General features: G+C 38.2%; 2 protein-coding genes across 2 annotated transcripts; one reads left to right on the plus strand and one right to left on the minus strand.

Annotated features, from left to right (window-relative positions):
- Nucleotides 1-415: 415 nt before the first annotated feature.
- LOC103335589 (FMN-linked oxidoreductases superfamily protein) lies at nucleotides 416-5,730 on the plus strand. Its single transcript, XM_008238602.2, has 10 exons — nucleotides 416-887; nucleotides 1,023-1,139; nucleotides 1,267-1,503; nucleotides 2,223-2,475; nucleotides 2,562-2,818; nucleotides 3,534-3,806; nucleotides 4,048-4,329; nucleotides 4,539-4,659; nucleotides 4,924-5,093; nucleotides 5,191-5,730. Exons 1-10 carry the CDS (start codon nucleotides 639-641, stop codon nucleotides 5,287-5,289), a joined length of 2,058 nt encoding a protein of 685 aa, XP_008236824.2. The 5' UTR covers nucleotides 416-638; the 3' UTR covers nucleotides 5,290-5,730.
- Nucleotides 5,731-6,587: 857 nt separating this feature from the next.
- LOC103335588 (amidophosphoribosyltransferase, chloroplastic) lies at nucleotides 6,588-8,739 on the minus strand. Its single transcript, XM_008238600.3, has one exon. It carries the CDS (start codon nucleotides 8,597-8,599, stop codon nucleotides 6,845-6,847), a length of 1,755 nt encoding a protein of 584 aa, XP_008236822.2. The 5' UTR covers nucleotides 8,600-8,739; the 3' UTR covers nucleotides 6,588-6,844.
- Nucleotides 8,740-14,238: the final 5,499 nt, after the last annotated feature.

Raw genomic sequence — 14,238 nt, forward strand, 5'->3', positions numbered from 1 at the left:
AGAAACTTACTATACTCTCATCTTCTCTTTACAAACTCTAAATACTTTATACAAATAGTGACTTGTGGGTCATCAATTGAGATATGTAATATGAGATTATTTCTTGGTTTGGGACTCCTCCTAGAATTATTGAGGATGCTGTGATCAAAGATTTGTTGTAATTCTCTTTGTGAAGGGCAAGATAGCGGGGTGTGTGGTTAATGAGTTATTTTATTTTATTTTCTGTTGGGTGTGTATTTAGGGGTAGTTTGGGAAGATAGTGTGATTTTCTTAGAAATTGTGAACATTTGAATTAGAAGTTTGGGTGAACTTAGAATATGAGGTGAACAAATTTTCTTTCTTTTTTTATACCAAAACTGAATCGAATCACACCAATTAAATAATATCAATTCCAAGTCCTATGCAAATAAAAATCGGACCAAACCAAACCGCGTTCACCCCTATCAATAAGTGCGTAACGTTTTGATTTGGGGCTCAAATAATATTTGAACGTCGTTTCGTATCACCTGGTCTCCATAAACACCCAGCAAAACCCTACTCTCACTCAGACTCCAATCCAATGCATCGGTGCTCCCCCAACAATACCAATAAACTCTAAACCAACCCTAACGAGGTAGCACGGGTCAACTCGGTCTGCCATGGACGAGTCTCCCGCCGAAACTGCCCCGGTCCCAGAGGTATCGAACGGCTGGGCTGACCGAACGCCGGAGGAGCTGGTAGCCAAGTCCATAGCTCCCGTGAAGAAACAGTTCCTTTGCCCTCCGCCTATCAGAGCTTGCTCTAACGAGCAGAACGGCGCCGTTTCGGGTGGGAAAACAAAGCCTGCCCAGACTAGCGTAGTGAAGGAGAAGAAGTCCAAGCGGCAGCTCAAGCGCGAACGCCAGCAGGTTTTTGTTTGGATACGAGAATAGTGAATCCCTTATTTGGGATTTGAAATCAAAGAAAAGGATGGGGTGGGAATTTGAGTTGTTAGCTGAGAGCTTGAGACAATTTTGACAAGTTTGTTATCTTCAACATTGCAGGCGGTGAAATCGGCTGTAGGCATCTGCCCTGAGGTAGCAAAAAGAGGAGATGTTAGTCGGTGTCCGTACAACGACAAATGCCGCTTCAGCCACGACATAGAAGCGTATAAAGCTCAGGTATTGAAGATTGGATTTGAATGCTTGTGTAGTGTTTTTGAGTTTTTGGCTCGTTGGGTTTTCTTGTAAATAAAATGTTATGTGGCGATTGACCCTTGTAAGGATTCGATGTTGTTGTTGAATGTAGAAACCTGAGGATATAGAGGGAGATTGTCCTTTCATGACTGCCCAAGAGACATGCCCATATGGGTTGGCATGTAGGTTCTTGGGTTCACATAAAGATGGCGTTGAAGCTGGAGATGTGAGCGCTCACAGGAGAAGCTCTGAGATGAATGGATTAAGCAAAGATGTTCAAAAGCTTTTGTGGAAGAATAAAGTGAAGTTCCCCAAGGCAGATGCCGAACTCAAGGCTCTTGGTCTTCTGGTATTAACATACATTATCCGTGTTTTCTTAAATCTCTCTCTCTATCTGTATGTTTGTGTGGGTGTGTGCCCATTTATATGTATGCTTGTACAAATGGGAATTTATTGGTTTTGATTCCCTTGCTGCTATATTTTGATTATTTCTATGATAACAATTCTCCGTGGTTCTTTTCTGTTATCATGGTGCTTTACCTGCACCCTGAAACTAAGGTATCAAATGATATCTAATTAAATTCGTAGAGGGGTGTATGGGGTGCTTGAAAAAACTATGGGTTTTGAATATGATGCAGGAAAAAAAAAAAAAAAAAAAAAAAAAAAGGTGTAGTTGTACATCCATACCTCCTTAATTCAAAGGTTTCAGATAGAAAAATGCTCTGCTTAAATGTTTGAATTGAAGACGCAGGAACTTCTACACTTTTAAGTTGAAATAATCTACTGAGTAATTATAATGTTGGTGTTCTTTCTTGTTGTAAAAAGCCACAATCTTATCACATTAATTTGTTTCAAGTGAAGCAATGGCCTTTGGCTACTGCAAAGGGATAATTAAATATCTAAGTTATAATAAGTGATAGTCGGCCACCACATTTATAAATGTCTTCTTTCATTCATGTTTTTGTCCTTGCCTTAAACATTAATAGTGGTGACAGGGAATTTGTGTCTGGTTTACATGCATTTCTGTGATTTTCACTTGGATTTAATATTTCTATTATTCTTCTGCAGGGGCATGCTAATTCAAAAATAAAGATTTTGGAAAATAAGAAGGATGACCAGGTTGTTTCAAATAACTGTCATGTTACTGACGGAAATGGCTGTACTGAATTGCCCAATAACTCAGATGATAAAATGGAATTGGCTGCTGAAATAAGAGAGGAGAATGGTGTCGATGAAACATTTTCATTGGAATCTCGGCCTTCGAAGAAGCCAAGATCTGTAATTGAAGAGGAGATTTTATCTGGTGAAGTAGATGATGGAGGTATAGCCCTTTTTTTCTTCTTTAAATTATTTTATTTTGTTTTAATAGTTGGGTCCATCCAATTTAAGGTGATTATACTGCAATAGGTGCGAATGCTACAGCAGAAGTGGTTGAGCCAAGCTGCACATCACCTGAACCAGAGGCTACTGCTGATATTGTATCAACAGAAAGTGATAGAAGCCTAAAATTACACCCACGTGAAAAGAAGCTTATTGATTTTAGAGAAAAGCTGTACCTTGCGCCTCTGACCACTGTTGGAAATCTTCCATTCCGAAGGGTGTGCAAAGGGTTAGGAGCAGATATAACGTGTGGTGAAATGGCAATGTGTACGAATCTTTTGCAGGTTTGTTCTATGCTTTTGCCAGCTGATTATTGTAATTGCATTTTCTGAATTTTTTTTTTAAAAAAAAAAAAAACTAATGGTTAGTCTAAATCATCTCGAATTCTCATACTATCATAAAAATGTCATTTCACCTGATGACGCCACTCAATGCTGTTGATCTCATATACTTCACTGTGTGATTAATTTGATGATCCGCAATGTTTGCACCATCCCACAATCGGAAATTTGAGTTTTATAAATTCTTTCAAAAGAATACTTTCATCATTTGAAGTGAAAATAAATAGTACTTTATACCATTCCCTAGATGAATTATATCTTTTCTCTGTTGTTTGTGGAGTTTTATACTTAACATTAAGGCTAGTGAAGCTTGTTCAGATAATTTAACTTGCCTGATATGGATATTGGTGTCATTTGATATTTGTTCTCAAGCGTGCACCGGAAAGCATGCGTTTTCATTTTCTCTTTGACTTGCTAAGAAAAGAAATGGCTACATATCCACAGCTCTACGATGTATGCCACAACACATAGGCGGTGTCAAGATCAGCAGTGTTTGCGCTTTAAACTGGAGTTGTGCTAATCATTTTTCTTTGTTTCATATGTTACCTTTTCTATTCTTTTTTTTTCTTTTTTTCTGGTTTTGTAATTTAATTGGTAAATGCTGTAATCTACCCTCCAATGTCACATTTTCCTAATTGCAATTCTCATATGGGAATAGGGTCAAGCATCAGAATGGGCACTTCTGAGGCGACATTCATCTGAGGATTTGTTCGGTGTTCAGATATGTGGAGCATATCCAGACACTCTGGCACGCACTGTTGAACTTGTAAATCAGGAATGTACGTTGGACTTTATTGATATAAATATGGGGTGCCCAATAGATATTGTTGTGAACAAAGGTGCTGGATCAGCTCTCCTTACAAAACCAATGCGGATGAAAGGCATTGTACAAGCAGCTTCTGGTACAGTGGACTGTCCTATAACTATTAAGGTACTGAATTGTATGCCAGTTCTATGCAACTATGAACAAAACATTCTACATAAGTTTGCAAGATAGCAAGTTTTAGCTGAAGGATGTGTCACATTTTTGTTCAATTGTTTGGTTCCGAAATGTGATGTTCACTGCAATTTCTAGCTTTAATTGTGTTTTCTGCTTGATTGCTTCTTATGTGAATTTCTAGTGTTTAAAGTTGTTCAAGAAATATTATACTGCTGCTTTCTTGTTGCTCTAGGTCAGGACAGCCTATTTTGAGGGGAAAAATCGCATTGATTCGCTTATTGCAGACATGGGAAACTGGGGAGCCAGTGCAGTAACAATACATGGTCGATCTCGACAGCAACGCTACAGCAAGCTTGCAGATTGGGAATACGTATACCAGTGTGCCAGAAAGGCCCCTGATGCTTTGCCAGTACTTGGAAATGGAGACATATTTTCGTATTTAGATTGGAACAAGCACCAGGCTGAATGCCCTGAGCTTTCTACATGCATGATTGCTCGAGGAGCACTAGTTAAGGTCTGTGTTTTGCATTTTGTCTTGTCCACAATCTTCTCCCCCTGATACAACTACTTTTGTTTATTTTTTGATGCATCTTTATTTATGTTGTAGTAAATTCCTGAAATTTACATCTTACATTTGTGTTTGTGCGTGCATATTCTAAACTTTAAGTTTCTGTTGAACCATGTTTAAAACCTATGAGTTCTAAACATCCATGTGATTTGCAGCCTTGGATTTTTACTGAAATAAAGGAGCAGAGACACTGGGATATCAGTTCTGGGGAGCGTTTGAATATTTTAAAAGATTATGTACGTCTTGGCCTTGAACATTGGGGCTCTGACACTAAAGGTTTGTATTATTAGTTTATTTAACATACTGGCTGTAGTTTACTTAGCAACCGTGCCCTCGTAGGAAGTTTAATGCTTTTATAAAATTACGTGATATTGAGCTGAACAGTTACCCAACTCCATGTTGGTTTCTACTTGAAAGTTTACTTTTCTTTTTTCTTTTTTCTTTTTTTGAAGTTGTCAATAAATGGTGTAAACCTTTTCCAACATCTGTGCTTATCGAAGTTCTGTTTTCTGCGGGCTTTTATCCTGTCGTATGTCTCAGGTGTGGAGACAACTAGGCGTTTTCTGTTAGAATGGCTTAGCTACACTTGTAGATATGTACCTGTTGGCCTTCTAGAGGTCATTCCTCAACGGCTGAGCTGGCGCCCACCGTCCTATTTTGGTCGTGATGACCTTGAGACACTAATGGCCTCTGATTCTGCTGCGGACTGGGTATGGCTTTACCTTCTCTTTCAGCTGATCAGATCCACTGACCCAACCTGCTTAACATGTAGTTTGATTGCATTTCTATTTATTCTTCCCCTTGCAGGTTAGGATCTCTGAGATGTTGCTCGGCAAGGTTCCAGATGGCTTTACATTTGCCCCAAAGCATAAATCCAATTCCTACGACCGAGCAGAAAACGGCTGATTTTCTCTGGCTTCTTGATGTTCTCGTGTATGAACCAGATGATCTTCCGCTTAATTGTCCATGTGGATGAACCAGATCTAATTTACTTGCCTCATGCCTCATGCCTCATGCTTCATGCCTCATTCACTATATGCTAAATGTCCTCACAAATAATTCTGAGGTATGCCCTGACTTGGGGGAAACAAAGGGAGAAGCCAACAGTTCATAATTTAAAGTTCTCCTTAGGTGCCAATTTGTCCATCGACCCTTGAATTTTGAAGCTGTTCGATTAAAATCTGATATTGGTGTTTCGCTATTATTCTTATTTTAAAAATATTTATTTTGTATTGATATAAAGTAGTGGCATGTAATTGGAATCTATCTACTGCCGCATTTGTAATTTTGCCAAATTTGGTTCGCCTGAAGAAAACGAAAAATAGAGAAAAGATGGGTTAAAATGAACTTTATTTGTCTGCAGTGAGAAATTGCATAAGAAAAACATCCCGACTCCCGAATGCGAAATTAGATTCGATTCTTTTTCGCCTAAGAAGGTCAATAAAACAGACTACAAAAAGAACAATCTCCATCCATTCTTTGATGGTACTTGGTATCTCTTCATTTCTGTCCGTGTTTGAGTGTATATTGAAGGTCAAGCCAAGATCTGCCAAGTCCCATAACTAATCAACTTCGGAAAAAATTGAGTTTTGAGTTAATTTCTCACTCATCTTGCTACATATATATTGTTCTTGGAAATATAATTATCACGCTATAATAAAAATTTGTGAATTACCTTGGTTCATATTTTTTTCAATAACATATGATACAGCCAATCCTCCTGTAGTACCATTATACAAACAAAAGATGGAATGCATCTAAGTCCATAGATGTTAAAAACTTCAAGAAGAAAAATGGTTATACCAAACTTTTCACTAAACAAACATGACACATACGGATCATAACATGGAAGACAATTTACGCGATACGGTTTGGATACGGTTCGGCCAAGCAACGTATATCAAAGAAAAGATAGATGAAAGGATAAATCTTAAGTAATAACAAACATGATCAGAGACTCAAAAATGATATTTGCCTATTTGTCCCAGTAATGGGGACTAACCTTGGCCCTAACTTTCCTTGCAGTGAGTTTAAATCTTAATAATAGGGACTAAAAATTAAAATGCACTAGCAAGAAAATTTAAAATGCACTAGCAAGAAAATTTAAAATGCACTAGCAAGAAAATTTAGAGCTGGTCAAGAGACATAACCAAAGCTAGAACTAGAAAAAAAAAACTAACAAAACTGGTAATGTTAGAGCTGAATTCAGACAACTTAACCAACTGTGTATCATCAAGAAAATATAAATTCAAACAATTATCAGATGCAAAATTGAAAAGGAACCATGTCTTGGATTTTGGAACCCAAAATTCAAGAAGCACGTAGCCATAATTTAGATCATTGAAGACATCAGTCACTCACTGCAATGGATTCCCTGTTCTGCTCCTTTGATAAATAAAAAAAAAGCCACCTATACCATAAACTGGAGGCACCGCAAGCAATGGCATGTCGACGAGCACTATTAAAGAACACTACCCTCAAATTCCTTATCCTTCTCCTCTTTCTGAGTCTGGTTTGCTTGAACCCAACCACCACCAATGGACTCAAAACTACCATTCAACCCATCATCCACAAAATCACCAACCTTTTTCACTTTAACCTCTCTAGGCTCCACAGGGTATTTTCCAGAGAAACAAGCATAACAAAAGTTAGGAGACTGATTGCCCAACATCTTCTCCAATTTAGCAATTGGCAGAAAAGCAAGTGAATCCGATCCAATAAACTCCCTAATTTCTTCAACACTCATCCTATTTGAAATCAACTCCTCAGAACTTGGTGTGTCCACCCCATAATAACAAGAACCAATAATGGGCGGGCTTGCAATCCTCATATGAACTTCCTTAGCACCTGCCTCCTTCAACAACCTAACAATTTTCGAAGACGTGGTTCCTCTCACAATTGAGTCATCCACAACCACAACCCTCTTCCCCTCCAACACAGCCCGGACCGGGGACAGCTTGAGCTTCACACCAAAATCCCTAATCTTCTGTGATGGCTCAATGAAGGTCCTCCCAACATAGTGAGACCTAATCAAACCCTGCTGAAAAGCCACACCGGCTTTAGCAGCATAACCAAGTGCAGCCACCACCCCAGAATCAGGCACTGCAATCACAACATCACAATCAACCGGTGCTTCAGTGGCAAGTATCTCACCAAATGCACGCCGGGATTCATACACTGATCGTCCGAAAACCACAGAATTCGGCAGAGCAAAGTAAATGTGCTCAAAGATACATTGCTTTGGCTGAGGATGAGACATAAGGCAAAGTGATTGAACCCCCTCTTTATCTACCACCACAACTTCTCCAGGAAACACCTCTCTCTCATATGTGGCTTCAATCAAATCAAGTGCACAAGTCTCAGATGCAAACACAACAGAGCCATTGCTCCTCCTCCCCATAACCAAAGGCCTAAACCCATGCGGGTCCCGGACCGCAACAAGCTTATCTTTGGTCACAAACACCATAGAATAAGCCCCCTCCAGCTGCTCACAAGCATCAACAATTCTCAAAAGAAAAGGTCTATGCTTTGAAATAGCGATAAGGTGAAGAACAACCTCTGTATCAGAGCTGGTGTTGAAAATGGACCCAGTGTCTTCAAGCTTCGCTCTAAGGGCACGGTAGTTGACCAAATTGCCGTTGTGGGCAACCCCAACAGACCCAAACCTGTACCCTGCAACAAAAGGCTGGACATTTTTCAGCATAGAGGCCCCTGCAGTCGAGTAACGAACATGCCCAATTGCCAAGTCACCAGGCAATTGGTCGAGCTTGGTCTGATTGAAGACCTCAGACACGAGCCCCACGCCGGTTATAGACTGAAGCACGTCGTCTTGCACACACACGATTCCAGCCCCTTCCTGGCCACGATGCTGAAGGGCGTGTAGGGCCAAATAGCAGAGGCGAGAGGCTTCTGGGTCGCCATATATGCCCACGACCCCACACTCCTCCCGGGGCTTATCGTCATCATCGTAATCAATAAAATCGCCATCTGGGTTTTGTTTGTTTGCTGGGAAAAACTCGGAAATTGGGTTTTTGGAGCGGAGGGTGAAGGAGGAAGCTTTGTGGGTACGTGAGAGAGAGGAGGTTTTGAGAGAAAAAGAGGGTTTAGGGAGGGTTTTTGGGGAGAGAGAAGGAGGGGTTTTGTGGGTTAGAGGGAGGGGTGTGGGTTTGGAGACAGAGGACGAGAGAGGGGAGGGCTTGGTGGTGGTGGAAGCCATGGGATAGTTGCAGAGAAGGTGTGTGTTGAGTAAGTGCAAGCGTAAAGCGACAGTGGAGGGAGGGAGAGGGTTTTGGGACTCGGAGTTAGAAGTGGAGGAGGAGTTTTGTTCTAGGTTTTTTTAGGAGTTTGATGGAATCAAGTACATTGGATTGAAATCACCCTTTGGTGAGGTAGCTGCCTCACAAACAAAGATTCGCATTGGAAAACACTTTTTTTTGGGTGTGAAAATACTTCGAGTCACCCTCGTCGTTTTGGGGCAAATTAAAAATTAAAAAATTAAAAAAAATTAAAGAGAGGTTGGTTTCTTCTACTATCATTGCTATTATTTTCCAATTCTAGCTTATTAGTCTAATTTCACGAGGGAGCTTTTTAAAGGGATTCATATTTTAAAGAAAAGTACGGGATGATAGCAATTTTCCAATTCTAGTTTTTTTCTTAAAAATAGTATTCACTTATATGTTTGATCACAATTATATAACTACATCGTTTTCGCTTTGGTTCTTTTTATACATGTAATCTACTTAAACCTACAAAATAAATGGGGATCGTATTGAAGGATGATCAACATTGTGTGAGGCACACCTGTGTTGGTTTGCATAATAAACTTCTTGAGAATGAAACTCTCATGTCTAATCTAAAGAGATAAGAATGGAAGATGTAGAGATGGAATGAAATATCTTCATTCCCATGTTTGGAAATGAAGACTAGGAAATGTCACTTCCTCTCATTCCATGTTTGGTTTGTGCAGTATTATGAATGTGAAGTTGTTGAGTTTTCCAATAACACCCTTTACTTCGTTATTTAAAGTTACTAATAAAAAGTGGTATTTAAAAATTAGAAATGGGTAATTTAGTCTTAAAAAGTGCATTAAAAGCTTTTTCAAGTGGGAGAAAAAGATTACCAAACTTTCACGTTCATCCCCATGAGTCAAGTATTGCAATTTCATATTGCACTTACCAAATATGAGAATGCAATTTCGCACCTATTTCTAAGCTTCTGAACATTGAACTGAACGGGCATAAAATCAAGATAAGATGAAGAAGAACAAGTAGAACCTAATTTCAGGTTTATATTGTACGCAACATAGGGTAAGTTGCAAAAGGAGGAAATTGGAGTTGAGAGACTGACTTCATTTCATTGACTTCAACATCTGTAGTCTTTGCTTTCGGCGCAAAGGCACAACACCACAAAGATCTCCTCACACACCAGATGGCAACACGACAAAAATATGGGGTCCATCCATAGTTGCTTCTACTGTGGTTTCTTTTTTACTATTAAATTATATATTTTCAATTGAGAAAGTAGGGCATCCAAGCATGTCATGTCACACATGGCATGAACTTGGTTGAAAGCCATGCATGGCGGGTCCCATACATAGACCAAGAAAGAATGAGTCAATTGAGACTTACACGAAAGAGGAGAGTGTGAAAGCGTTCCCTCATTACTCACCGACTCCCTCCAAGTCTCCGGAGCTACTCAAGTGGTCATCAAGTCAATCTTCTCATGAATGGTGGGCTGGTTTGAATGATTCTTCTGTAGTGGGTTCCGGTGAGATCAAAATACATAAGGATTTAATTTTTGTGACAATGATCGCACATTTACGTGGTCCAAACTATCAGATGTAATAATATCTCCCGTTCAATACTCTCTAGGTTTCAAAACCTTCTTATCGGAGCATTAATTATGTAAATAATTAATGCTCCACTTATGGTGTGTTTATTAATTAGAAATTGAAATTATAATTAGAAATTGAATTTCAATTATTAATGATTTCTATGATTACTTTATATCAAAGAATTAAAAAGTGAGTAGAGTCCATACAAAATCAGGAGAATTAGATTCTTGGGTGGGATGCGGTATTCTAATTTCTAGAGAACTAACCCATTAGGAATCCATATTTATTACCCATTATATCCTCACACAATTTTTAAAATTCTAAATTTATCATTTACTTTAACCCAACAATAGGAACATTTTAATAATGAGTACCACTCTTATCCTAATTTCACATGGATAAACAACTTCAATAGGAATTCAAAATCTAATTATTCACAATCCAACTCATCCTCAATTCAATTCCTCCTAACCAGATTACAAATTAGTAAACATGCCATTAGATGAAAAGATTCCAAATCTATGAATTTGGATGAGGTGTTTATACTATAATCTGAATATGGAAAGATTTGGAAAAGATAAAAAATAAAGAATACAAATAATTCCTTGTATATAAAGAATACAAATGGTTCCCTGCATATAGTCATTTCAAATGTACTATATATCTAATTATTTCAAATACATTCAATTCTATGTGTTTCTTTATTTTTTAGAATCTTCCATTTGTTGCCGTCCTTACACAAGAATCACTCCATGTCCTAGTAAACCCCTCTTTTTGGAGGTTTTTTGTTTGAAATTACTTATGTAGGAACTTTCTTCCCCTTATTATTAGTAGATGTTATCCTTATGCATACCATACGAATATTGGACCAAAATGCATGGTAACACAACAACCTTGACTTGCCTTTAATTTACAAGTTGTAAATATTGCATATCCTTTGGATTAAAAAAATAAAATTGCAAGTTAGTACAAACAAAAACTTAGAAGTAGTACTATTTTTGTCGAGAGCTGATTTCCCATTCTTGTTTTGTCTACTTATACTCCCTTGCATGTTATAGTAAAAAGTAATATATAAAATACAAAAGATAGTGTGTAAGTGGACAAAAAGAGAGTAGAAAAAGCAGCACCATTAATAGATAAAATTATATCACAATTCAAATTAACAACCATTAGTTTAACAAATAATTTAATTAATAATCTGACAACATAATATCTTCGAGAAAATATATAGAAACTTTTCGCAAGTTCAAACTACTTGCAACTTATAGTCAATTCATGTTACATAAGCCTTAGAAAAAGCAGCACCCTTAATAAATAAAATTAGATCACAATTCAAATTAACAAACATTATTTTAACAAATAATTTAATTAATAATCTGACAACATAATATCTTCGAGAAAATATATAGAAACTTTTCGCAAGTTCAAACTACTTGCAACTTGTAGTCAATTCATGTTACATAAGCCAATTGGTGGTGGGGATCGACTCAAGCCTCTTATTTGGACTCAATCCATTCATTATGTGCAAACAAGTAGAATATTCCAAAACTTCACAAAAACGTCTTTTTGCAATTTGTGTGTTTGAAAGTGAGTCTTCAAGTCCTGCAAATCAAGAGAAGTGGCTAACAATTATGGGGATGACAAAGCAGCTACCACAGCTTCAAGACAAGAAGGGATATACCACAACCATAGTCATTGGCCACTAACTTGCCACAAGCCAGCCACTCCATGCATGCCCCACATAACATGTTATCCCAAAATAACAACAAAATATTGATCAAATCCATATGTATTCGTGCAATATTATCTTTCCAAAACAAACGTCCCATGACCAACACGGTATATATATCTTCTTCTAGTGTCTTTTAATGCAAAATAGCAAACCCTAACAATTGCATGTAACTCATGAAATTGAAATGTATATGATTAAAGGAAAAATTTATGATGGAACTCTTCTTTGATCTTTGTTGTTGATGAGTAGCTTACTGAAATTTTTGTTGGTGGGTTACTAATCCTTCATAAGCCTTCGCGGTGTGCATTTGGTGTCATGGGAAGCAAGGCCAAATTCTTTGGTTGCTCTTGTATGTTGGGCAAATTTGTGAGCTTTTTTTAAGATGACACAAGTCTATCATACCACCCGCTAACGGATTGTAAATTTGTTCCGACGTTCAATAGTATCTAATTTTTTTGTATAATGTGTGATCATTAATTTTTTTTAGTGCCTCAAGAACACGGTGGAAGGAGACGGAAAAGAACCATAATAATTTACCTTGCTTTGTGCCATTTTTAAAATGCCGCTTTATAAAGGTGTTTTTTATTTGAGAACACTTGGATGTTCAATAAGAGTTTCAACGTACTTCTAGTAAATGTGCGTATGAGCATAAAGAGTTCCTACCTTTTTTCTGGGTCATACTTCATTCATTGAAAGTGAAGCACATTAAAAGATGTGGAAAGCCCAATGATGCCCAACGGAGAAGCACAAAACGGGAAGTTTACACATGGTCAAAGCCCATATATGAAGATGCAGCCCAAAAATAAAAATAAATAGAAGACTCCAAAATAGAGCGAAATTTTTCAGTGAGGGTGTATGGACTCCTTATGTGAACTTTCATATTAGCCACGTGATCATTTTATTAAACTTAAGCGAAGTTACTATTCAGATGAATCTAGTGGCTAATACGAAGGTTCACATCTATGGTTCATATAAGGCATCCTTACCATAAAACGATTCCTAAAATAGAAACCCCTAGATATGAAATTAGGCTATAGTCACACCACCATAGCAAATCCATTGCCACCATGGAGAACTATTTGGTAACTAGACAAGGGTGAAACAGTGCACACTGAAAAATGCACTTCCATAATTCAAGAAAATAATGCACACTGCACGTTAAACACATCCCACCACCAAAACGTGTCACCAAGGAAGATCGACTATAGAGACATTCATGAAGTCGAGGAACATAGGTTGGTGGTTGAGAGTTGGCATAGGCAACAACCTCATGCGAGGGGATTGAGGATGCCATAATAGAGAGGGGGGATAAGGGGAATGTAGAAGTGGGAAGTGGAGGTTGAAAAACAATGTTAGTGGTTGGTGGAGAAAGTGTAGAATTACGATTTTAAGATTTGGGCATAACTTAGGAGAAATTAAATTGAGGGGGAAGAGGAAAGGGAAAGGGATCCAAAAAGAGGCAATCCAAGAAAAAACCACATTCTCAAGTGGGGAGGAGCCACGACTCTCAATTTGGAGGAGGGGGAGGACAACAGCAACATTATCCCAGCGGTTGGCAGTGTCCTTGTCAAACACAGCCAGAGTTTTTTCAAAATCTTTGTTTCGCTTAGCAGTCCAAAAGAAACTAGAGCCAATTGAGGACATTCAACTTGATGCCATTGAAAATGGTATTTTGTGGAGGAGAATGAGGGTCCAAAGTGAAAATGGTGGTGAGAAACAAATAGGAAAATTTAGGAAAACATTTTATGCATACTAAAAAGTACTATGAAACAATGGTTTCCTTGAAGTTGTAAAGGAACTCTAATGTATAAGCAACCCAATTTGCTTCAATGACATGAAGCTGTGAATAAAGAATTCAATTTACTTCATCGAATGAGTTGCAAGCACATTCTCATGTAGGGACAATCATTTGGCTCACGGCATGCAGGCCGAAGTAGATAACCTGAGGTCCTATGGACCAAACCCCAACATGGCCCAATAGTTAGGCTTGCTCTAAGGTTGGGTAAGGCTTGGGCTTAGGATCCCTGGCCTGACTAGGCCTACCTGGGCCAGGCCTAGGACTGTCTGCCTATGTTTTTTTTGTTTTTTATTTTAAGATTTAATTGATACACTCCCTAACCTCATTTTTTTTTCCTGTAATACGGATGGGCATTTGTCCAGGCTCAATAAACATGATATCTTCAACAAGAAGCTCATAATGCTTATTGACTTCCTCTGGCTTTTTTCACCAACTGCCTCGGTAACATTATCCTAGTGGTTGGCAATGTCCTGGTCAAACACAACCAGAGAG

This window comes from Prunus mume, linkage group LG6 (assembly GCF_029339155.1).
Source record: "Prunus mume cultivar Tortuosa linkage group LG6, ASM2933915v1, whole genome shotgun sequence".
NCBI classification, from domain to species: Eukaryota; Viridiplantae; Streptophyta; class Magnoliopsida; order Rosales; family Rosaceae; genus Prunus; species Prunus mume.

Bases quoted from the DNA above. Each gene is read 5' to 3' on its own strand.
- LOC103335589 (XM_008238602.2), top strand. From the start codon at position 639: ATGGACGAGTCTCCCGCCGAAACTGCCCCGGTCCCAGAGGTATCGAAC. The intron at 3,807-4,047 runs GTACTGAATTGT...TTGTTGCTCTAG, and splicing joins ACTGTCCTATAACTATTAAG to GTCAGGACAGCCTATTTTGA. The intron at 5,094-5,190 runs GTATGGCTTTAC...TTCCCCTTGCAG, and splicing joins CTGATTCTGCTGCGGACTGG to GTTAGGATCTCTGAGATGTT.
- LOC103335588 (XM_008238600.3), bottom strand. From the start codon at position 8,599: ATGGCTTCCACCACCACCAAGCCCTCCCCTCTCTCGTCCTCTGTCTCC.